A 25,278-nucleotide genomic window follows, 5' to 3' on the forward strand; every position below is an offset into this window, starting at 1 on the left:
TTATTTGTTTTAAAACGTTTTATGTAGTGACACAAAGAGAGCAAGAATCTTACTGAAACAAATGCCCCCTGTATACAAAGGCACACTGTCGGAAGAGTTCTCTGCTATGTTTTATTTTATTCCTGTTTACAAGGAGCTGTAACAGGCAGTCTTACACTCAGTGCATGGTGTCATTGATCTCATCTTAAAAATGCCCAGTTGCCAAAACAAGCACCTTAAATTTTATTGATGCTCTAACAGTCAAGAGGCGATCCTTCCAAAGCTAACTCTTTCAGTTTTTACATATCTTGCATTGCCAAAGAGGATATTCTCTTATGTCATCTACATGATACTGTTGAAGACAGAGGGCAGTAGCTTTCACCAGGAAACAATTTTTAGTGAATCATAGGAAAAAAAAATAAACACAGAGAACCATAGTATGTCCATAATCTTTGTTACACATTGTGTCTTAGAAGTTCCCGAAAATAAAAAATCTTTAACAGTCACAGGTTGAAAGTTACACATAACAGTGCATGATTAGTTTATATTCATTATCAAAACTGAACAAGTATGTCAAGCAATACCTTCAGAAAATATGTAATTTCCAATATTGAGGCACACAGTCATGCAATAATTTGGCAAAGCAAAGCACGAACTGGAATGATAATCATGATCCACACCTTCCCTTTTGATTTAGATGCTCATAACACACTGTATGAACTGGAAAAAAAAAATCAATTAGAAAAAGGTTGTTTTTTTTCCCCTCCTACTGTAAACAAACTCAGCTCATGAGCAATAAAGCTTTGTAATTACATATGAAAACTATCTAATAGTCAATTAAAGTTATCTCCTTAACAACAACACAGAACTACTTGAATGTACTGTCCTGATTATCTTGCATAGAGACAAACACCCAGGAAGCCAAGACCTGCAAGGCTGACAGAGTACCATGTGTTGTGTCCACACCACCACCTCCCCCAATCTTTCCCAGGAAAAATGTCTATCAAGCCTTAAAACAAAGAAACAAAGTCCAAGTGATGTTAGCAAGTGTTACATCTTTTTGAACTGTACTGCTAAAGGAATCCACAGAAAACTCAATGAATTCGGAAACATCTCCATAAAGGTGTGTGAACTTTGTAACAGAATACTCAGTTCCAACCCTTTCGCCTAGCTGAATCCAACAGAGCTGAATGAAACAAACACCAAAACTTCGTCCTCTCAGGTAATACTATTATCATAGGCAAGAGGCACTAACTGAAATTATTCATGTTTGATTCCAGTTTTAAGTTTTCCCTTAGTTTTATCCCATAAGTTTAACCGATTCCTTAAAGTTGACTTACATCATCATACTGGAAATTCACAAAACCCTGCTGAGATGCGTCCCTTCTTTTAAAACATTCTGCAAAGATATGAAAACAAAACAAAAGATAAGTAAGAACTACTCATTTTTTTTGTAGTTTCACTGTATTTTAGCTACATGATTATTTCAAGAACTTGACTGTTCTAGTCAACCGTTTGTATTAATCCTCATGCTACCATTTTTTGTGGTAGCAAGGGTAACGGGAGGACAGTTGGACTAGATGATCTTGTAGGTTCTTTCCAACCTTGTGATTCTATGATTATGATTCTATAAAGCAAAACACAAGGTTCAAGACTGAACAAAACGAGAAATTAAAGCAGAGCAAAGCAAAGGGAAGAAAAAAAATATCCCAAAGTCACAAGAATGACAACTCAAGAACAAAGCAACTCAAGACTTAACTGATCGCTATGTTTGCCATCCACAGCACCTTCTGTTCCATTAATAAATATAGTTTCCCAGACATGATAACACAATATTACCAGTCTCAGGAACAAACCCTGTATTAGTCCATTTTTTCAACATGGACTTCAGTAATCATCATCTATAATTTGTATAGTTCTACCTGTAAAATCCACTGAAAGAAACTTCTTATGTGTTACATAAAAGTTGAACACGAGAAACTCAAGTAATTAGATTTTATTAAATAAAAACGTATTACAGAGATGATGGTAACAAGGCTATAATCTGACATACCAGTGAGAGCTCTGAGTTTCACACAGCAGGCGATGTAATCATCAAAAGTAATCTTTCCATGAGTGCTGTATCGCCTGGTGATGGCAGACACTGCCTGCGGGCTCAATCTAAATCCTATTTGGCAACAGAAAGACAGGTATGTTAACATAGCTGAACATTTTTATTGGAAATACTATGTATCAGTTACTATAGTAAGACAATAGTTATGGGGGAATGCTGGAACTCAGCACCAGCAGTGAGGAAATTTCACAACTTACCCATATTTGTCAAGGCTTTCTCCAGTTCTTGGCGATCCACCGTCCCACTTCTATCGCTGTCAAAACTTACAAAGTGTTGCTTCCAGCCATTGATCACAGCCCACAGTTCCTTAAACTCATTAAATCCCAGTGTGCCGGACAGATCCCTCTGATTTTAAAGCTAAGAGAAACGTTCCTTAACTTCAAAAATTAAAAAAAGGCAGCCCTCTGTCAAATGGAAATCAGCTTTCTTATCATCTGTAGATGAGAATCTCTTTCTTTGAAGGTCACTGGTAATGGTATTTTGTGATTACTTCCTCTGTGATGGCAAACTAACTGAAGCACACCTCAGCACCAACAGAGGTAACGCCACTGACCAAAACCAAACGTCAGAGGACTCACCATCCGCACTTCTCACTTACACCTCATGAATGTGACTCACTTAACAAATTCCTCCTCTACTGCTGCAGTGAAATTCCTACTGGTACATATGTGAAGTAAAATTAGATGCCAAATCAAAAAAATAAGCTGGAATAATATTAGAATATTATCAGATCTCTAGTATTACAAGCAGTTTGTCCAAGTCACTGGACATCTCAGTTTCATTCCTGCTTTCTTATTAAATAGCAAAACATTTGAACATCACAAACTAAGTTTAAACTACAAAACTTCAAATACTTCAACCCTGCACAGTATATCTACATCTTCCATAGGTTGTACTGCTGAATGCCATATACTCTAGTGTTAGATACCTGAATGAATTCATTCAAGGAACAGGATTTAGGAGGCCCTTAGATAACATCCAGCCTGTGTAGGACAGATGCTTAATTCATCAGGACGTTACCATGTTGTCCAGTTTCAAAAGTACAATGAGCTATTTGCACAAGACTCTGTTCTGGGCTGTCAGACCTGACTCCTCATACACTCAATGGACAAACAGCCCCCTAGTCTTAGAGGGATGTCACTTGTTACAAAACCGCTGACAGACTGATTTATTAGAATTCTGATTTATATAAATCATTCTGATAATGATTTATTAGAATTGTAAAAATGTACATGCAAAAGAACAGAATGTTGCAGTCCCCAATCACAACACATATCAAGTGAAGGCTGAATGTAAATGTCAGATACTCTCTTATATTTGCTTACATAATGCTAAATGTTTATGCTCCATAACAAAGGATACGTCCAGCATTGAGATCATGAGTCTGCACGTCTCCAAGTTGAAAGCTGTTTAAATTACAAGAAGGAAAGTAATTATTATTTTGACAATTTCAGTTTTATTCATCTAACTTTAAGTTCCTTGTTATAAGATAAAGTAGTGTATACAATATAAATGAGCTCTTCCAGTGTACAAAGCCATACCATGTTTCAATCCAAATAAGAGCTTTTAATCATTACTTGTTAGAAACACCGACAGCAGACAATCTGGAGACACTTTAATTTCTATATGAAATTAATTTGCTCTCAGTTCAATCCATAGAGGTTTTTGGTTTCAATCGAAGTGGTCCTTCATATTTTAGCACAGAGGTGATTTTAACAAGGTGCTTTACTCACTGCACTCAATTTTGTAAATGGAATGCTATGCCCCAGGACAGAATGTTTGGGTCAGTATCAAAGCTCAACTTCCATTGCAAACCAAAGCTGCACAGCTCAGCAGAGGAGAAAACGAAGGCAGCTGAAGAGAAGCCCTAAGTGCACAGAACTAAATAGAGAATTTACATTTGAAAGTAGTCCATATGGAAAAAAAGCCTCTTCACCATGCAAATAAAAGAAACTGAAGAAAGCACAACTGCAAGCACTCTCTAGTAGATGGGATAAGAATTAGTGCACATTAGCATTGTTGCTTTGTTTGTTTAAATTGTTAACTTACGTTTATAGGCTCCTGCAATCCCTGACTGGGTGAGACATCTCTGTAGCTCATCAGCATCTATTTGTCCATCCTTTCGATAACAGAAGATGTATCAGCTATTGCTTTAAATCACTCTCCCAGTTTGGTTACTCCCAGTACCCACTCCCTTTTCCATAGGCATTGATTTATTTATCTTTCTGTGAAACAGCTGATTACCTGTCCCTATTTCTGCTGTAAGTCAAAATGCTATTAATGACCCCTACCTCTAATGAAGTTTCTTTAGCTGATACTTTTGCAACATGCACTACCTTTCACATTTAGTGTTCTCAAAAAATGAACAGGATTAGCAGGCTTCCTCGAAGTTCAATGGGCATTTCTTTCACTTCAGAGATTTATGATTTCATTGCTACAATAGAAAACCTTGAACCCAGATCGTACACATCCTCTTCTCAAGACTGCCTCAAGACTTAGAAAAGAAAGGAAGAAAAAGGGCTGTTGGCTAATAGTAAGTGTTAGCAGAACAAACACAAGCAGAAAGCAAACTATTTTGGAGGAAAAAAAAAGAGAACACGCAAGTACCAGAAAAGATGTATGTACACAGTCCAGAAAACAATGCCTTCCAAAGTACACCTCTGGGGCCAAACAGAGAAAACAACTACTAAGTCATGGACAGCATGAGTGATCACACATGAACTGACCAAAGCAGAATTTCAATTCCACATTATGCTCCCTACAAACCAACATGAAGCTCAGTTCATAGACAGTCTGAGTATAATTTAATCTCATTCAAGGACAGAACATTCGCAGTGAAATTTCCAGGTCATGGCCAGAACCAGTGGCTGAGCAGCAGGTGAGAAGGTGTGGCTAACACAGGGAGCTCAGGTGCAAGAAATGCATCTGTGTGACGGCAGGGGAGGAGCCTGCATCCAGCCCTCCTCACCCTCATTTAAGGGTCAGCAGCCAAGGGAGCAGCATCTCTTTGGATAGAGGCTGTGCTCCTCTTGAGCTGTTACTGGAAGGGGGTGAGCCAATTTTATTTTTATTTTTATTTTTTTTAACCTGTTATTGCTCTGTAGAGTTTGTATCCTACTAGAAGGCAATGTCATCACCTTCTGCTCTACAACATTATATCTGCAGACACCAAAAGCAATGTTACTTCTAATCTTTATTCCTTATTTAATGTTTTACACTGCTTTATACTTAAAACAAATTTGTTTCTATTTCTTTAGGTACAGAAATACAGCATGGCATGGTCAAAATGATGCAGGCAGGTGACTGTCAGAAATCACAGAATCATACAATGGCTTGGGTTGGAAGAGACTTAAAGGTTCATCAGGTTCCAACCTCCCTAGCACAGGCAGGGCCGCTAATCTCCAGACAGGAAAGTAAATGAAGTATCATTTATTAGCAAAAGAGTACTTAATACATTAAATGACACTTGACATGGTCTAGAAAAAGAAGATAACATTTTGATTCTATGCAACTCTAATGGCAGCAGGAAAACAGGACTGCATCCAATCTATTCCATCACCCTAGCTGTACAGTTGTATCAGAAACATTACACTCACAAGAAAATTAAAGCATAAAACAATAATTTCAATTAGCCATGCATATTAAGAAGTAATATCCTTAAAGCCCTTGTGTATTCTGAAACAAAAGCCAGATCTGGATAACTTCAGAGTAGAAAGTAAGACAGAAAAGCATGATCTTTTGATCGTGTTTGCATTACCATAAAAGGGCCTGGCCTTTATCTTTCAAAGTAGAGTTTAAAGAGCTAGACTGTAGAAGGCCTTGGAAACATTAAAAATTATTAGTTCCTAGAGAGTCAATAATAAGGATTTGACTTCTTTCCATAAACAAAGGCAATTCATCAAAACAAGACAAGATTTCTGTTGTAAACTACTTGAAGTAGTTTACAAGAAAGCTCAGGCAACGTTCTATTTTAGGCATAAAAACAACACAGTGGCAAACCTCTACCAAAGATGTTACTAGTTCTATAGCAAGGACTACTGGAGAACTGTGATATGTGGCTTTGTGCAGACTTTTGTAGCAGGCTGTGAAAACAACTGATAATTTGTTTGATTTCACTGATTTCCTAACAGAATTTTTGCTTCTGGACAACTACTGGTCCCTGGAACAGACTCTTCTGGTTCTGAGGTCAAAACAATTTAAAAGCTACTCTATTTATTTCCATAAAGAATGGTTTCTACAAATGAAGGGTATTTAGAGTACTAACGTAAATACTTGAGGTAGTAACTTGATTGTACCCACTGGCTTTCTAGTTTTCAGTAACCAGGCCCCACCTGAGCTGTCTGGGAGTGGTCTATGCGGTACTTAAGTCCAGCTCTTGCCATAGCGCAGCATTCTGTGTGCTAATACCTCTCACTTCTTTTCATCAGGACCTTACTCATTTTCCCAGCATCAGTTACAGGCTCTAATGCTGATTCCTGACACACAATCTGGTGGCACCTGAATGCAGAAGCACCCAAGCTGGCAGGAAATTATCATTCAGTCCAGGTTCTGTCTTACTGGAGAGCCTTTACACATAACAGTTAATCCAATGTTCACCTTTACTACAAAAATATAGGGTCTATGTGTTTGCACATGCAGTGTTAGAGAAATAGTGTATAGACTGAAAGAAGCATTATTAATTGAAAAGAATAACAATGTGAACAAAAAGCCATAACCCAAATTACAGTCTTAATCTGAAAACTTAAACATGAGCAAGTCTGCTGAATTTAAACCCCAAGTCGTCATTACGTGTACCCGTGGATATGAGATCCAGGAGCAGAATTCTACATTTCCACAGACTCTATAAGTGTGCAGTAAAAAGCTTTGTTATAGAGGGAACTTCTGGCTCAATGAATCTAATTTGCTCCTAACCTTACCTCCAGGAACAACCATAAATATATGAAAATAACATATGTCATGAAACCACAAATTAAAAACGCAGTGTACAATTACAAAGGGAAGAAAGTTGTGAATGCCCTTTGCACTGAAAAAGTAGTCATGCTGTCCTATAAGCAAACCTAGATGTTGGCTCAAGTAGAGACTGCCATTACAGTTATGACCCTACTAAACTATTTCATCATATAGTGATATTTTTCTTACTGGCATTTCCTTTTAGTAACAGCACCTCCACAGCTGATGTCCCCATTGTTTCTGGCTTCCTTTTCCAAAAACAGAATTTCCCAACCAATGGCTGAGCCACTAGTCAGCTGCAACATTTCAAGTAATATGTAATCATCACATATACAGGAACTATACACAGGCTGTTCATATGCACAGCTGTATCTCATACAGTACAGATACATAGCTATACAGTAACTATGCAGTTTGAATAATGCTAACCAGCTCTTTGACTGTGCTGATGCATTTCAGCAGAAAGGCTAAGTAAGAACAGTCAACTATTTATCAACAACTTGAAACCATGGACCTTTCCCTGCTGCAAAAATTAGGCATTTCTAAAACACAATGTAGAAACGATTGCCTCACAAAATAAGAAATAAATAACACTTTGTAAGTTTACCTGTCCAGCTACTGCAGCAAAATAACCATACAGAGGATCCTGAGCCTGTCCAGGGAATGCTGGGCCTCCTGGAGCAGCTCCATACTTTAGAAATCAACAAGAAAATTTATTAAGTTTAAAGTAATGATTCAGGTAGGTGTATGAAATAATAACATTTGTACTTAAGAATCAACTTGTGCTTTTATATATGGAGGTTGCTCTGGAAGTAATGCCTCCTCTTTGTTTCCATGGAAACTACAACGGAAAGAAAGAGCACAATAACACTCTTTGACAGAGCAAATTCTCAACTACAAAATACTATTTTTCAAAACAGTCACTGCCATTAACATTTTCACCAGCGATGAACAGGAGCCTGCGTGCTGCTGCACAGCCTGTGTGTGCCAACAGACGTGCCCCACTGCTGCTGTCACCACTGCTGAAACAGACAACCCACTGCCTCACTGCGCAACCACCCACTGTTTCATCTCCACAAACGTCCAGTCAGTGAATGTCAGTGGGTGCCATTCTTCCCGCATGGAGGAATTCAGTTCCACGCGTTTGCTACAATCCGCATTTCATGTCCGATGCCATTCTGTCAGCCTTGCCCCCCTGCTGCCATCTGTCACACGGCAACAAAATGTAATGGAATATTGGTGGGAAGGTTCCACGTCTGTGCCATACCACCAACATCCGCCTCTGACGCCGTGGGCCAGCACGATAAAACAGGAAGCGTTAGTTTCGGAGCAGCCCTCGTACGTACCCCGAAAGCACGCCCATCACACAACTTGGGCTCTGACGTACTCTTTGGTACTATTTCAGCCCCTCCGCACGCCGACAGGCGCTGATGTGGCCCCTTCCTTCTCCGCGGGGCCGGGATCGTGCCATGCCGCAGCGCACCAGGGCCCGCCGCCCCTCACCAGAGCCCCGCGGCTCCGTGCCCCTCATCCCGCCCGCCGCCTGGGCTCAGCCTCGCTCACCCCGCCCTGATAGTATCCGCCGCCGGGCGCCGGCTGCCCGGGGAACGCCATCTTCGGCTCGCACCTGCCCCTCCCGCCCGGCCTCGCCCGGCCGCAAACACTCGGCCGTGTCGGGGGGAGGAAGGGGGGAACGTGGTGTGGGCCGCTGGCTCCGCAGAGAGCCGCCTGGAAGTTCTTCAATGCTGCGATGCAACCGACAGCTCCCGGTCGACGGGGCCGCCGAGCAAGGCGAGGCGCGGCCGCAAGGCGCTGAGGGAACAGAGGGCGATTTCCCCCCCCCCCCCAGCACCCCTCCGCTCGGGGTGGTACGGCCCCAGCCCCGCGGCGGCTTTTCCTCCTCATAGCGAGTGGGCGGCGCGCTGCCGCCGGGAGCGGCGCTTTTCTCGTCAGCGCTGAGCTGTGGTGCGGCCGGCGGTCGAGGCGTGTGGGGTGTTGTCGGTGGAGTGATCGCAAAGGTCATGGACTCAGTGATTCATTATTTCATGGAATCGCAGGATCATTACGGTTGGAAAAACTCTCAGAGATCACCTGGTCCAGCCATCAGCCCATCCCCACCGTGCCCACCGACCGCGTCCCTCAGTGCCACATCTACATGTTTTTCGAACACCTCCCGGGATAGTGGCTGCAGCACCTCTCTGAGCAGCTGTGCCACTGCATCACCGCTCTTTCTGAGAAGAAATTTTACCCTAATATCCAACCTGACGGTAGAGGGAGCATGTTTGAAGCCCATCTTTTCAGGGTGGCTGATAAGCGAAGGAGTGACTGACGAGCTTTTAGGCTTCAGAGATAGGCTGTGTAGTAGCATATGTCGGTATCAAACTGCAGCAGCCAAGCGGTTTTACTTACCAGAATCAACCTGTGTGTAGTACAGGTTATAAGAGACGTGGTGCTAAACTTGTTCCAGCATACATTGATGTCTAGGCAAGAGACCTTCCTAATTAAATAAGACCTCGGTACAGTGATAAAAAGAATTAAAGGCTGGAAAAATTGCAAGGAAGTGATAGAGCATGTAAGTGATAAGATTTGAAGAGACGTACACTGACAAGCAAAATGTTAGATATATATATATGATATTCAGGTCATTTTGAATGCAGTGCCTCCTTTTTATTTCCATGGAAACTAGAACTGCTACAAAGAGCACAATAACACTACTTGATGGAGTAAATTCATAGCTACAAAACACTATTTTTCAGCTTAGTCACCACCATTAGCCAATTTGTGTGGATGAGCTGATCAAGATATTCTTCATTTAGTGGTGTGACAGCAGTGTGCAGACATCCAGAATGTGGCTTGTTTTTCGTGTCACTGTGGCCACTGCTGAAACGCAACCACCCACTGCCTCTCTGTGCTCATATTCACTCTTTGGTCTCCATAAACATTCAGCAAGAGTCAAGGAAGGTAATTTTTTCCACATGGAGGAATTTTGTGACACACCTTTGTGTCATACACACCATGTCAGACACCACTTGGTCATGTCAGCCTGCCCCTCTGTTGCCATCTGTCACATAGCAACAAAATGGAACGGAATATTGTTGGGAAGGTTCAACCTCTACTGCTGTACCACCAACATCCACCTCTGATGTCGTGGCCCAACGTAATAAAACAGAACAACTCTTGGATACAAGAGTGACCAATGGTGTAAAGGGAATAGGAAGAAAATTTTAATTGCATTGGTAAGAATGTAAAAATATAGACTTGTTGGTAGTTGAAGATGCTAAAACTGTAGTAGCTGTATAGATAAACATGTCTCATAAGGTGGGTTTCTGTGTTGTTTTTCTGCTTGAACTTGGCACAAGCATCCAGTCATTCTCCATTTGCAGTGCTTCTAAGACTACTGGCAGTGAGCTCCGCACTCCCTGGTTAATGTTTGTGAGATTGTCTAAATTCAACCACACATATCCAAAAGAGCTAGGGAGATGAATGTGCACTTTATGTGGTTTGTTGGTAGGTGCTTTATTTGCACTGGTGCATTTGGGTTTGTTCAGTTTTCATCCAAGGGAAAAAGAAGGCAGCGCGAGGAGGTTTACTTTTATGTATCTGCCTGAAGAGGTCCCAACCTCTTGGTAACTGTTGAGTGTACAAAAAGATAGATAACATTAGTAATGCACCACTAAGGAATACGTGTGGAATATATGCTACTGGTTTTGCAGATCTCAGAGAATATGAAAGCCCTCTAACGGGAAGACTGAAGAAAAGAAACACAGGATGCTAATTCAGTTGCCTTTGAGATAACTCAATATATTTGCCTAAGAAAAGGCCTAAGTAATATAATTTTGTCCAGAAAATGAAAATTTTGTGTACAGATTGTGTTCCATAGGTTTTTCTGGATTCTACATGATAGGATTTTAAGAGGGAATTCAAAAGAGAGCTATGATAATAGCATTACACCTTAAAACCTGGTCACTAGCCACATTCACTGCATTTACCATGCTTTCTTAAGGTAAATGAAGGTCAGCATAAGTCTGCCTCTAGTCACAGACCTGCTGGCCTCCCTGCTGCTGCCCCACCAGGGAAGTGAGCTCCTGCTTTCCAGGCTGAGGTCAACTCACTGTGGCACTGGAGTTCCTCCACCTGGGAGCCTTAAGATTCACAGTGCTGCTGCTTCGTTCCTAAGTGGGGCTGTATGCTGAGGCTTCAGGCTTTCCTGCAAACTGGATATGGCGTTTGGCCTTTCCAAAACTGCAGCAGAAGAAGCTAGGGAGGACAAAGGGAATTAAAGAGTAAAGTTCAAATTTTCTGAAATGTTTACTTAGTAAATCAGAAGCACTGAAAACTTGAGAACAAGTTTGTATTACTTAATGAGGGACAAGGAACCCCAGTTTGTTACTCTTTTAGTGGCTATAACTTGGCAAGAGATGTAAATTCAGGCAGTGGAGAGGTAAATATAGTACAGACCAGAAGGCCTTACTATAATGCCTTGCTCAGCACCCAGAATGAACAGACATCCATTGTTCAGCTGTTGGTTGTTTTTTTTTTTTTTAATGACACCAGCCTTTCTATTTCCTGCACATTGTTTATACTCAGTTCTACAGCCAGTTATTCTGTACAAGGATTTTCTGTTGCATTGATACCTACAATAGCCAACTATTTTGCTAGAATTGTCAAAGAATGTGCTTGCAGGGCTTGGGATGGGGAAGGTATTTCTGACACTTCATGATTAAAGATTGTTGCAGAGGTTAAAAGTTTTTATAAAGTTTGATTGCCCATTTCGAGCTACCTGAATTTTCACCAACTCGACACGACTTCAGGTCTCAGTTTATTCTTCCAGCTTCAACCCCTTTAACAGATGGCTCAGTGATGAACTTCCTTACTCTTTCCCTTCTCTAGTTCCTCTGTATTGGTGGACTTTTTAATCGCTCACTGGGCATCAGTAAGAGTATCACTGAGAGCCTAAAGCAAGACAATCCTAACTGTGGATGGTACAGTTAATGAGGTTTTGACACTGAGTTTTTATTTCAGGTTAACAATCAGCTTTTATTCAGTACTGTACAATAGCACAACTTAACACATTAATTTCATTGTAAATATAGAAGTTAGTACATTCCCAAGATGAGATCTTTACAGAATTAAAGCTAAAATGTAGTTTTGCAGTAAGAACATTATTTCTGTTGCCTTGCAGCTTGCAGTTGGCTGGTTCCCAAGACAGTCTTTAGCTAAAGTTGTAATTAAGGTATTAAAATATCTGAATAAACATGTCTGTGGCTCGAAAAGACATTTGAAGTTCTGCTTACTTTGCATATTATTTAACAATTGAACTGTGTATGAGCTACTGCAGCACAACAAAGCACAGCAATAAGATATCTGATTCCCTCTTATTATTGTTACAATCACAAGTATCAGCATCTATGTTCTGATATATATCAGAATGTATATTCTCATATCTTACCTTTGTATAGGGTAAAACTCAGATGTAATGACTGAAATATAAACTCCAAGGCCAGATGCATTTTTGAAGCAGCATTCTGAATATCCACCTACAAGAGGGTATTCCTGGCACCACTCCCTCCTTTCTGAAGAATTTCTTAAAAAAAAAAAGCACAAAACACTATGGATCTCTAATGAAAACTGGACAAATCGTTCAGGAGGCAAAGCCTGAAATGCACAGTCTGTGGGCTAAAAACGAATCCAACCTTTTTATTTTCTTTTCATTACATTTTCTGTTTTGGCTGCACTGTGGCTTGGTTTTAATACGTGAGCTGAAGCATTATTTAGTTTTGTAAAATTTCCAGCAGCTAGGACTTGAAAGCACTGGCTTGCTCTCAGGTAGCCTGAACTCATTTCTGCCACTTCATGGATATAAACTTTCACATCAAGGCTTAGCTGTGCATTAGTTATGCAAAAAATCAGTACGATGCTGTTCTCCCTGCCATGTTGCACACTGAGCTCAGTTTTTCCAAGTGATCACAAATGAGGATTTAGGAATCTTGTGTTCTAAAATGTTGTTAGGGGTTAAAAAAAGCTCACAGCTGGTTAGTCAACCATGGAGAAGTGCTTTGGGACACAAAACCAGCATGTGGAACATCAAAATGGTGTTTCAGGTGTCTAAATTCATGGTTGTGATCCAATAGGTCCCTAGTGTTCATTTGTGTTCCCATTCTGAACTCTTAGTAGCTTTCTTGACAATCTGTGCAGATAATGTTTATTCTCTCCATGTCTACTGCTTGAACAGAGTTGACATCACTGTAGCATTACCAGAATTCAGCTTCGTCTGCTGATCTGTGATTTCCATAATCGATGAGACTGGCTGAATTACTGGGGAAATGCCTTGGGCTGGTTTGCTGCAGCACTAATGCATGCGTGACTCACACAGGAGAAGTGGCATGCAAATAACAAACTCTGGAAAGCAGAGCTTATTATTTATTTATCTGCTTACTTAATTTAAGGCCAAAGCATGAATGCAGTGCCTCACTACCATGAATGATGCAACAGACTTGGGGAAATCACCAGTTTCAGCATGCCTGGCATGAAAATATGCCGTATCCTGTGGAAAAAAAGTCACATTTCTGATCTTTGATGTCTCTTCTTGGTGTTTTGGTTACTGTTGCTGTTACTGCATGGGGTGGATGTTGAAAATTCCTCAAGTATTGCAAAACAGATCCCCAAGTGGCCAACAAAAGATGTATTTTCTGTTCCTGTCACAAAACTTTGTCCTACTTTTGAGTACACTTGTGAAGCACAGATGTTTTTCCTCTTGCTATGGTTACATATTTTTTTTTCTCAAAAATTTAATTCCATATACATACATACATACACACACACATACATATAAAACGACTTTTCAATTTAAGGAATTGGTTCAGGGACTATTGCTGTCCCAGAGGATGCCCACCAGGTGTCAGACTGGTACTACCATACTACCAACACGGGTGCATCAGCCCATGCTCGGGCTTGGTAGCTTTTTAACCTATAGCAGTTTTTCACCATACACAAATGTAAGCTCAGCCAAAGAAATGGAACCCTCCTGGGCTGGTAGTCAGGTACTTTCTACTTGGGTCTAGTGGTGATCCACAGTATTCCTCGGTAGTTTTTCTGAGCCATTCTTTGTGCCAAACTCTCTATGTAAATTATCTAACAGTGGTTTAGGAGTTTATATGTAGGCTGATATGTTTATTTCTGGAGAAAAAAAAAAAACACAAAACACACATAAAAAAAAAACTTACACAGTTTTATGTATATTTTTAAAAAAGCTGATCTGAAGCTTTTGGCCAATACCTAAATATTTGAGTATGACAATTTTAAGTAACTAGTTGGGTTAAGCAGAATGATTTCTAAGATTAGTTGTAGCTTTTGAGATTTTACCTTTATGAAAAATGTTTTGATGTCCACAGAAGAAGGGAGAGTCCACCACTTAAAAAAAAAAAAGTTTCGTATCTTTTAGATAAACTACATCACAAGGAACTTTTGTCCTCTGGAAATAAGAACATGTGAAAAACAGCATTATAAATATTATATAAAAACACATCAGTATTTGATTCACTGAGCTTGAGGACTTGGTACTATGAGGATCTATCTAACTATCAGGACAGCTGATACCATACAGAATATTCTTGAATTTGTCAGTTGTCTTTCACACTTTTCTTCCTTGTCATATTGATGCTTCTTTCTTGTCCATTTCTTCTGTAGCTGAGTCCTTTTATACTTTGTTAATATCCACATTAGAGATGATTGTTTCTTTTCCTTTTACGTGCTAGATGCACAGAAGTAAAATGATTTGAATTTCCAGGGAAATAAAATCATAGTGCTGCATCTTAAAAGTAATCTACTTATCTTGTTTGAAAGTATGCATGGGACTTATGAGACAGCAAAGAGAGTGGCTTGGCTTCACAAAGTTTGGGCTTCTTTCATGGAAAACCTTCAAGACTTTATATCTTTCTTGTTTTTGACAGCTGTCTATCGTCATTAACAACAATCCGTATCTTTATACAATCTACCTGATCCAGGAACCTTTACAGATGCTCTTTTGTATTTGTGTTGTGTATCGATGTGTGACAGCCAGGAATGAATTGGCCTTGACCCATCCAAGAGCACTGCTTGCCAAGTTTGCAGCAAAGCTTTCTGATTCCTTTCTATTTTCTCTAAGTAAAAGAGCAATCAGTTGATGGCAGCGGACACTAAAAAAAAAAAAAAGAGAATCTTTGAAGTTTACAGCTACTCTCAGATGTAGCAATTCAGTCTGGGCAGTCTTTGCAGATGGGCTCCCATGGCTGGCTAAAGCTCTGGTGATGTCAGCAGAGCTGTTGCTAACCACAGTCATCTCCACACTCTGGATTAGGCTATTTGTCAAACTCTGTAAGGATGTCCCCTCTTCTCTGTCTGCTTTTATCCAGAGGGCTTGTGTCTGTACTCATTTCTTTCTTTCTTTTTTTCTCATCAACTTTTATGATAGCTAGTACCCAGTATGGCTTTTTGAGGATTTAGCTTAATATAAACACCTCTAAATCTAACAAGGCAAAGCATTGCCAGCCCTTCACATGCAAGCTTGATTCAATCAAAATGAGTGTCTTCACCATGATCTACGGTGGAAGAAAATGGAAAAATTGAATAGTGGGGAAAAAAGAAACCTAAAAGCTACGGTCTAATAAAAACAAAAAATATTCAGGGCAGAGCCAATGCCATAGTAGTTCTGATATGTAGGATGGTTACAGGACAGCTTGTGACAATCATTACCTTGGGTTTAAGAGGCCCCAGTTGTTCCCTGGTAAGAGGGCAACGTGAATTATCTCTGTGTTGCTCAGGAACTTGTGATAATTCAAAGTTCGAAGCAGTAACAGTCTTGTGAAGCTCTGCTGAGAACCTGCTTGGGAGAGTGTGTCACAGATAGCTAACTTCATGCTTGTCGAAATGCCCAAGGTGTTTGTAGCTGAGAAGTAAATAAGTCCGCTTCCTCTGGAGGTTTGTGCTCCTTAAGAAGTGAGCAGGGAGAGAGGGAAGAAGTATGGGTTAAGTGCTTTATTTAATCTCTCAAGGATTCTATCAATAAAACCATTCAGAGAGCAGTTCTCTGTAAATTCTGCCCTCTGCCTCTCTGGAATAAAACGTGGGGGCATGTTAAGGGACGTCTTTGTCCTGGGTGAGATATGTGGTTATAAAAATTGTCTTCAGTGTAGATATACAGTAAGTATGAGTACTCCGTACTCAGAGGGAACTGATTTTCTTCTGATGCAGAAAGGAGATGTCAACAGTGGTCTGATGCCTCTGATTTTGTCTTGCTTTAAACATTTCTTACCTCTTTACTTCCTTGTAAACAGAGATATCAAGATATTTTAAGCCCCCTGGCTATTTCTACTTATTTAATTTGTAAACTCTTTGGGTAGAACTTCCGTAGCTCGACTAATTGCAGCATGAATATTCAGAAGTAATCTCATGTAAGTATTTATTGCATCCACCGTTTGGATTTAAGGCACATTCACACTGTGTTAGTGTGACGCTCAGCTCTTGCACTGCGATCCCTGTAGTTTGCTTCTTCTGCCACAGATAGGAGATTAAATTTGATTTGTTTTTTTTCTTACGATGTATTTATTAAAAACTAAACATCTCTACTTCAGAAGTTGTTGTCACTGTGTTTTCTACTGGAAAATACTTGTACTGTTTTTCCTGACAGATTTATGACAGAAACAGTGTTTGGACTGATCACTGGAACTTCTTTCCAGATAGCTAGAGGGAAAATCCCTGACTCTATTTACTCATATGCTGTGCTTGTGCCAGAGTGACCTACTTAAGAAGCTCTTCCTTTTTTTTTTTTTTTTTTTTTTTTTTTCCTTCTCGTAAATGTGTAGAGAGGAAACAGGTGATGAAACTGCGTGGTCATTTTTTTGTTTATCTGTTTTCAGAAACTCTCGGAAGAATAAACAAACAATATGCAAGTAGTGCTGCTCATTTGCTCATTCTGACGTTTTAAAAAGAAACAAGAATTAGACGATGCAGTGAAAGGTTTTCTGGAAATGCTAAGTCACAGCTTGAACCATGATTGAGCACCTGCTGGGAAGGCAGGGCCAAGCCAGGGGAGCTCAGGTGTATGCAATGCATCTGAATGACTGGAAGGGTTGCAGCCAGGATCCACCCCTTCCCAGACCTCATTTAAGAGCTGCCAGTGGAGATTTGGGTACTTTGCTGAAGATCTCTGCCTACTGGAGGCCTTCTGAGGGTAAGCAGGGTTTTTTTATTTATTTATTTTTTTCCTTCCTCTGTTTCAGTGACTGTGGCTGCTGCATTTGGGTTCATCTGACTTTGCCATCCCACTGTAATGACTGTATTTTCCATTACGTTGTAGCATTACAATAAGGAACTGTATTTCATATGGTGCTGGTGCCCCCAAGCTGAACTTAGTGATTTAGGCTTGACTAAAGTGTCCACACCAGCATTCGCTTTTGATCTAACATTTGCGAGAGACAGTGAATCCACTCATGCTAAAGAATACTTATCTGATAACATAAGGGTAATTATCCTCACTGCTTCTTATTTTTCAAGGCACAACCAGAAGGTTTTTAAATCTGAGTGCATAGGGTTTTAACTCTAAGACACTTTTTGTTGTGTCTTTCTCATGCTGGGATAATGATATTTGATACTGGTACTTTTTCTCTCTAATGGTCCTAATGCTTCTTCTAACCTGAACTTTTAAAGCTTATTAGTCTTTATGTTCTTTTCTTTGGAAAGCAAAAAATAGAATCATAGAATTTTCTAGTGCAGTGATTGGGTATAAGGAATATAATGAACCACGCATATTGTTAAGATAAAAGCTGTGACCTTATTGTTGATGATCTCAGAATTAAAACTGACTAAATGCCACTAGGTTTGGAATGCCTCTTCAAATTTAGTTGCCTTATACCAAATTACCTTTCGAATTCCTGTCTGTGAGGTGTCCCCTTCACCTTCTTTTGTAATTGTTGTTACCATAGATTGCACCCATAATTGAGCTTGGATACAGCCATGGAAACATCATCTTGCACTACACTAAGTGCATCTGCAATCAACTGGTGGTCCCTTTTATTAATTCTTCCCCTCTTAGGCAGTATATTAGATAAGAGCCATTGTTCCTAATGCTAGTAGAGAAGACTGCAATGAATGTTACAGTGTGTGTAAGTCATTTGTGACTGCACTTAACTTATTTAGGAGTATTTCAGCATCTCTGCTAGTTAAGACTCCCAGTCCTGTTGCTCTGATACTGGTTACATCTCTCCTTCTTTTTCTCAGGGAGGCAAAAGTTCATCCAAGTAACGTTGTTAATCAGACTGTGCAGTACAAGCTTAGGAAAGACAGGCTGGTTTGATTGCAGAGATACTAGTTTACATCAATTACTTGTTTAAGAGAAATTACTTATTTAAGACTGTGATGGATTAAATAACGCTCATTGTTGGCCTGTATTTCTGGTTGCATATGGTCTAATTTCACTAACTTGTGGAGATGGGGTAGAAGCAGATAAACTACCTTTTTTTTTTTTCCTGGAGTATTAGCAAAAGCTTCTTGTCCAGCTAGGCCAGTTGTCTTCCCTGCTGGCTCATCTTACAGCATAGGAGTACAGTCTGTTCCTGTGCTTTTATGATTTTTTTTTAAGGCATGTCCAGCCTTCCTGGATCCCTTTGCCCTTCAGGACTAGCTCACAACTCTCAACCATTGTACTGAACTGTTAGAAGGAAATCCAGGGTAGCAGTTTGGCTGACCTCCCTTCTGACTCATGTGCAGCACTGAGCTCTAGAGCACTGAAACACTTCCTAATGTAGAGAGCCACCCCACAGCTCCTCCTTCCTTGCCCATCCCTTCTAAAGAGCTTATAGCTCTCCATTTCAATACTCTAGTCATGTGAACAATCCCTCCATGTTTTGGTAATGGTGACTAGTTCATAGTTCTGCTGCACAATGGCTTGTAGCTCCTCCTATTTGTTGCCTGTGCTGCATGCATTGGTGTAGATCGCTATTGGTTTCACTCTTAATCCTGGCATACTGCTGCTAGACTCAGCTCTAGTGAGCCTGGTTTTATCACTTTCCCCTCTTCAAACCTAGTTTAAAGCCTTCTTGATGATGAGCCCTGCCAGCTCCCGGACTAGGATCCTTTGTCTTTTAGAGACAGAGCCTGAATAAACCATCCCATGATTGGGGGGGGGGGGGATGGTTTCCTCTGATGGCATTAGCCTATTAGCCATGTGTTAATCAAATGGTTTCCTGCTTATCTCAGTATTTTTTCCTCCTGCTGAAGTGATTGAGGGGGAAAAACCTCCTGAGCTCTACTCCTTCAACTAGCTGCCCCAATGCTCTGTAGTCCCTTTCAATAGCCTTTGGGTTTCTCCCCGTGACCTCATAGTTGCTGATCTGAACTACCAGAAGTGGGTAGTAACCAGAGGGCTGCGGTAGACTTAAGAGCTTCCTAGTAATGATGCCCCTGACCTGGACCCCAGGGAGGCAGCCTACTTCCCTGGGCGTAGGGTGTGGTCAGCATATAGAGCCCTCTGTTCCCTCAGAAGAGAGTTACCTATGATAAGCACCCTCTTATTCTTGACAGAGACAGTCTTGAGGCGTGGGGGTAGCTGATTTACCACAATGAAGCGACATAGTTCCTTATGTGTTTTTTTTGGAAATATGTGCAGCAGCATCAAATGTCAGACACCAAACCTGGGAAGAATTGAACAAGCTTCTTTACTCTCAGCTTCTGGGTAGAATGCTTTAAATTGAGTTGCAGCTTTAAGCCAAGTCAAAGCTGCACAAGTGTGCTTGTGCTGTTGTCTGAAGCTTATGTGGTGCTCCTTGTATGTTTCTCACACCTGCTGTTCTGTTAAACAATGCCAGAGTTGCATATGTTTGTATAGCTTGTGGGTTTTTTTTAGTACTTTCATAAAAGAGACAAGCTACTTCCCACTTCACTGGCTACTGGATTATGAAATTTGTTTGAATAATGACCTGAGAATGTTGTATTGCATCCACCTTTAACACTTTTTCTTTGTTGAATTAATTCATTTCCCGTGGTCTGTAAACTTAAAGGATTTTTCCACATTCTTACTTCCTTTTAGTTGTAGAGGAATCTGCTCCTTAGTCTTTAGCGTTGTTTTCAGTGTGAAACATTCCACAACACTGCAGACATCGAGTAACTTACCTTCTCAGTACCTCTTAAAACAACAAGATCACGTTAGATTGTACCCCTGTACTCCCATCCCTGGTTCCTTGTGAATTGTTTGGACATGGTTCACACATGTTTCTAACGTCCCCCTCTGTGAACTGTTTTCATGCAGTGGTTTCCTTGTGTTCAGGATGATGGCATGCCATTGTTGTTCCTTTACAATGGCCTTCTGCAGATCTGATTCACTGGCACGATAACTAGAATGTACAGTTATCAAATATCTTTTGCCCTCATTGCTTGTAAGGATATCTGAGGTAATATAACTTGCACCTCTCCTCAGCAGTGATTTTTTTTTTTGTTGTTTGGTTTGACTTTTTCTAAATAAACATAGATCTGCAACGAATTCCTGAGAAACTAGCTTATCTGATATTAGTTCTTCATCTGAATTTATCAGCAGAGGCTACAAGAAACATAGTCCTGCAAGTAATCTGCAACTGTTCTCATGGAGTTATTAACAATTGTTTAATTGGCATTTGTTGGCTTTTGTGAAATTATGTTCAAGGCTAGGTTATCCCTAGTGGCTGTTAATACTTGTAATTTTGTAATTTTTAGTACTTAAAATTTTTTTACAAATCAAAACTCAATAGTTGAGAATATGTTGAAACTTCTTCCTTTTGAAGACAAGTATGTGGTTATACTTCCACACATGCCGTAGGGCCAAATATTATTTACATTTCTTCATATTTATATACAAAGACACTTTTTTCTTACACCTGAATATCTTCTCAGGTAAAACATGTTTTACACATGCACTATTCTGGACACCTGAGGAAAATTACAAATTGTGATGCCTGAATACTACTAAAATTCAGGCTGTGGATGTTCATGTATAATCTATGTTGAAGTGAGGGTAATCAGCTGTCAAAATGATTTGCCAAAGGTTTTGGTGAATTTTATAATGTTTAAATCAAGTTCACTGGTTGTTCTAGAAATATCTTTAATTCAGGAGTTTTCAGCTGATTTTAATGGATTACCTGCCAACAGTCACAAATGGTAACTGGGATAAAAATGTGTGGTGTCAGGAAGCTTAAACTTTGCAGGAATCTGCATTACTAATAGAAATTTTGCAGGGGTCTGTGAACTGAAAAATATGACAACTCCTGATAATCCAGAAAGGAATTAATTCAGACAGTGTCTATAGCCTGTGTTCTGCAGGAAGAAAGAATAGCTGATCACAAGGTTGCCTTCTGGCTCTCTATTATGTAAAGCTCCTTGTAATTAGAGAACTATCCTCAGCTTCAGGAAACCTTTGTCCAATTCCTTTCCTTGCCTCTGACTTCACGTGTGAATGTGTGTGTCAGTGACAGAATTAAAGAAGCTTGTGGGATGTCTGTGAAGACAGTTAAGTATGAATCTGAGGATCAGCTTCTCTGTAAAAGGCAGGGAAGTCTTGAATTTGCCAAGAAACATTAGTATTTGTGTTCAAAGAGAAGATGCTAGAGGGCATTCAGTCGGGCTTTCAGTGATGCTCAAGTATTCAGCACTGTCCTCAAAGACAGTGTAGAGCTGCACAAGCACCTTGATCTTTCTCAGGATTTTGTAACTGGACAAGAAGTATCTCTCATGCCTGGGCACAGCTGAGATCCCAACAACTCTAAGCAGATGTGATAATAAAATGACACCAAAGCTTCTGTAGTGAGACTACAGTTTTGACCTTTATTTAGACTTATCCAAATATGGATAGGGTTTGTTTTTCAGTCTTTGTTTATGGATTGGGAAATATAAGCTATCAGCAAAACAAATAAATTGTAATCCTGTATATGATTATTGTAATTCCCTCAGTTCTGCAGCCATCCTCTCCTACTGCCTCAGCCAAGGAATAGGAATGCAAGGTTTGTCGTGTCCTTGGGCTTCTGCAGCTCTGTGTCACTGTTAGCCAATCAGGGAGGGAGACACTGCCATGTCCTCTCCTATCCTGCCAGCCTCTTTCTCAGGTTCTGCTCATCCTGTCCAGCTCTCACATGTTCCAAGAGTCACATGAAGCTTCTTTCAGTTCAGATTTTTAATGCCAAGTTAATGGCTTACCCTTTTTTTTTTTCCAGTGAGATACTGTATTTGTTTAATTTTACAATTAAAGAATAGAAGGAAAGCCAAAGATGATGGCATCTTGCATTGAAACAGAACAGCCCTGGATTTTGGCATCTGTCCTGGTGCTGTTCCTCTGGGGAATTGTTTTACGAACTTTATTCACCACTAAGCAATAGAAATCTGTGTCTGGGCATCGGGGTTTACTGCTTCTGCTCAACAGTGAGTAGTGTGGTGTGGCAGCTGCTTTTGGAAAGGTTGGTGTACAGGAAGAGTAAATAGACTGATTTGTATCTTCTTGTACTGGGGGAAGAAGGTGATGGTGAGATCCTGAAACTGAGTTAGACTCAGTATCTGATTAAACTACCTGGTACCGGGCAATCGAAAATGTTATGTTTTATTGAAAATAGTTCTCTTCCTCTGTGCCAGCACTTGGTTGAGGATAATGTGTCCTAAACATACTTGTTTTGGGATGTTCTATTTTGATTTGGGAGTATTGAATCACTTGTCTTAAATTGTTCCTAGAAGAAATGTGAGCTTGCATGAGGAGAAGAAAAGCAGTGAAGAGACTGTGCTTGAATGAATCAAGAATTATGAGGCAGTGTGGATATGGAAACCAAAACAGATATAGGACTAAAGCATGTGTCTGAAGACACACACGAATAAAAAATTGCTAATTCTATTTTGCTGCATTTGGAGAAATCAGCCAATTCTCTGGGCTCTGTGTTCTCTCAAGCTTCTTCAGAGTATGTTTTTGTAGCACTGATGTTCCTTATAAGAAATCAGTGTCAAGAGGGTCATATTATTAGTCAGAGTTAATACTTATGTCAGTTCTGAATTCCTATATTCCAGAATGGCAGCAATAAGAGATGTCTTGTTTTTCTTTTCCTATCACAATGATATCTAAACAATCTTGAGAAATGTCAGCTTCATCGAGAGAGCCAACCATTCAGGTTAACATCAAGAAGTAGATAGATAAATGGAGATCTATGGCAGAATGTATAATGCAGAAGAAAGGAAAGGTTTGTGTATGAAAGAAAAACTTCCACAGTGTGTGGAAGAGAAGCCATATTTAACCTATTACTAAATAATAAACATTGAAGATTTAATAAATACATAATTGTAGTATGGGAGAGCAGCATAGCTTAAGTTACGTGGTTCCAGTTGTCATTCATACTTCTCACCAGTTCCTTATTTGGATTGGACCAAAAAGGCTCACTAGTGTTTGAGACAAGATCTTCTAAAACTTTGTGTGTGATAGAAGGTAACGAGCAAAGCCCCCCAAGCCTGACATGCAGGAGGAAAGTGTTCAGAAAGCCAATCAAATCTTGAATTGTGAGTAAGAGAGAATTTAGATAAGGTAGCACAAGCTAAAAGAAGATCATGCTGGGGAGCAAAAATAGATTGCAGACCACAGGATTCATGGCATGGTGCAATGGAACTAAAGGGAAATGGTTGGATCCTGGTGGTTCAATATCTGGCAATATCTGTGGTGTTAGCTATGTCCCTTGGGGGTACTGCATATCTGACATCACATTACTTCAGGCCTAAATAAATCTGATTAATTAATGAAACGACAGTATTTTAATGAGTACATTTGGAGGTTTGAAATGGATATTGAAATCAGCAAGTTAAATTAGTAGCATTATATGTTACAGAGGTCTAAAAGTCATACAATACCTATGCATTCTGCATCAAAATAAAACTTTCTTGTGCAATGAAATCCAAATTTAGCTATCGGAACCATATCCATATCACTTCTTGCTTAAAAAGCTGCAGCTTTTATTTTCTAACTGTTGACTTTGATTTAGAAGTGGAGTGGAGAGTCACTGTTTTATTCCTACAGAAATTTTTACAACTGTGTTATGTACTTACGTACAAAGGCTCTTCTTTGTGTATGGAATCCATATAGAAAATATATTTTTCAAAGTGTATTTATAACCCTTCTAATGTCCTTTCTAATCAGGCTTTTTTAGTATGTTAAAAATATAATACATAAAGAATTCAGCCTAAAAAAATGTATACAGGGTATAAATATTTTTCATAACATTGGCTATAGTTTTCAAAATATTGCCACTGATTTATTTTAAAGTATCACGTAAAAATGCTGAAGAATTGTTTTCTACAATGTTCAAAGAATAAATATTTAAGTTTCTGAAGCAAATACTTTCTAACTGCCTGAGAGTAACAGAACATGGAGTCCCTCAACCAGGCTGGAATAACAAGTGCTGCTGTAGATCTGATTTATTATTATTTATGGAAATCAACAAAGAGCCCACTGCTACTTTCATATGAGAGAGCTTTGAATAAGTTCCTGAGAGCTGTTTCATGCACCTATGCAAACAAATAGTATTGTCTGCTTGGTTTGTACACAACAGGTATTGGCATTTTATTCTTGGAGTAAACAGCAAATTATACCTCTCTGCTTGACATTTTCAGTAAACTTGGACCTATCTTTTAGCCATATAGAATTCTTCAAGGAGCAGCTTGTTCTTTCTTGCATGAGCTGCAGCCCCGTGCACAGAAGCTAGAATTTAGTAGTGAATGAGTGTACAGATTGTATTCAGTCAGGCTACGGTTACCTTGCACTGGTTTTCAGTGGGAGTAAAGCAGACCTGACTCAGCCTCTTAATGCAGGGCACTCAGAAATACAAAGAATCATATTCTTTGATAGAGAAGGTGGCAGAGTATTGGCAATGTTTGTTTCATAAAGCATGACTTCTCATTGTGTTACTTGCCATGGCTGTTGCAAACTAAATTCCAACCCACAAGCTCAGCTGTGGGAGAGAGAAAAGGGTGTTTTTTTTTCTTTTAAGATCTGTATCTGCATAGGCAGAAACCCTAAGTCCTGTAACAGGTAATCATAAAAGCAAACTATGCATCTTGAAGCAGTTACTGTTCTTAATATAAGTCTGGAGTATGTCACTGGAAGTAGAATATAGCTCCCAGTGTCAAGTCTAGATATTAATTCAGGCTGTTACTATGTATTTTATTTCTTGTCTTGCTTTCTCATCTACTTACACACAATCTGTCTCATTTTCTGT

General features: G+C 39.8%; 1 protein-coding gene across 2 annotated transcripts; it reads right to left on the reverse strand.

Moving 5' to 3' along the window:
* On the reverse strand, window positions 1-8,766 carry SRI (sorcin). 2 transcript variants are annotated; one of them, XM_085227379.1, is made up of 8 exons: window positions 8,606-8,766; window positions 7,650-7,733; window positions 4,142-4,211; window positions 3,455-3,498; window positions 2,290-2,437; window positions 2,033-2,146; window positions 1,320-1,378; window positions 1-699 (listed from the first exon to the last, which is right to left on the reverse strand). In XM_085227379.1, the coding sequence occupies exons 1-8, from the start codon at window positions 8,654-8,656 to the stop codon at window positions 673-675; spliced, it is 597 nt and encodes a 198-aa protein (XP_085083505.1). In that variant the 5' UTR covers window positions 8,657-8,766; the 3' UTR covers window positions 1-672. The 2 variants fall into 2 exon arrangements, with proteins under 2 accessions (XP_085083505.1, XP_085083506.1); XM_085227380.1 differs by lacking the exon at window positions 4,142-4,211.
* Window positions 8,767-25,278: the final 16,512 nt, after the last annotated feature.

This window comes from Meleagris gallopavo, chromosome 6, assembly GCF_905368555.1.
Source record: "Meleagris gallopavo chromosome 6, MGAL_WU_HG_1.1, whole genome shotgun sequence".
In the NCBI taxonomy this organism is placed as follows: Eukaryota; Metazoa; Chordata; class Aves; order Galliformes; family Phasianidae; genus Meleagris; species Meleagris gallopavo.

What these genes read in the sequence shown, in the direction of transcription:
- SRI (XM_085227379.1), bottom strand. Translation starts at nt 8,656, where the DNA reads ATGGCGTTCCCCGGGCAGCCGGCGCCCGGCGGCGGATACTATCAGGGC. An exon ending in GATTGCAGGAGCCTATAAAC is followed by an intron (nt 3,499 to 4,141) that starts GTAAGTTAACAA and finishes TAATTTAAACAG; the next exon opens with CTTTCAACTTGGAGACGTGC. An exon ending in TGAATTTCCAGTATGATGAT is followed by an intron (nt 700 to 1,319) that starts GTAAGTCAACTT and finishes TTTTTTTTCCAG; the next exon opens with TTCATACAGTGTGTTATGAG.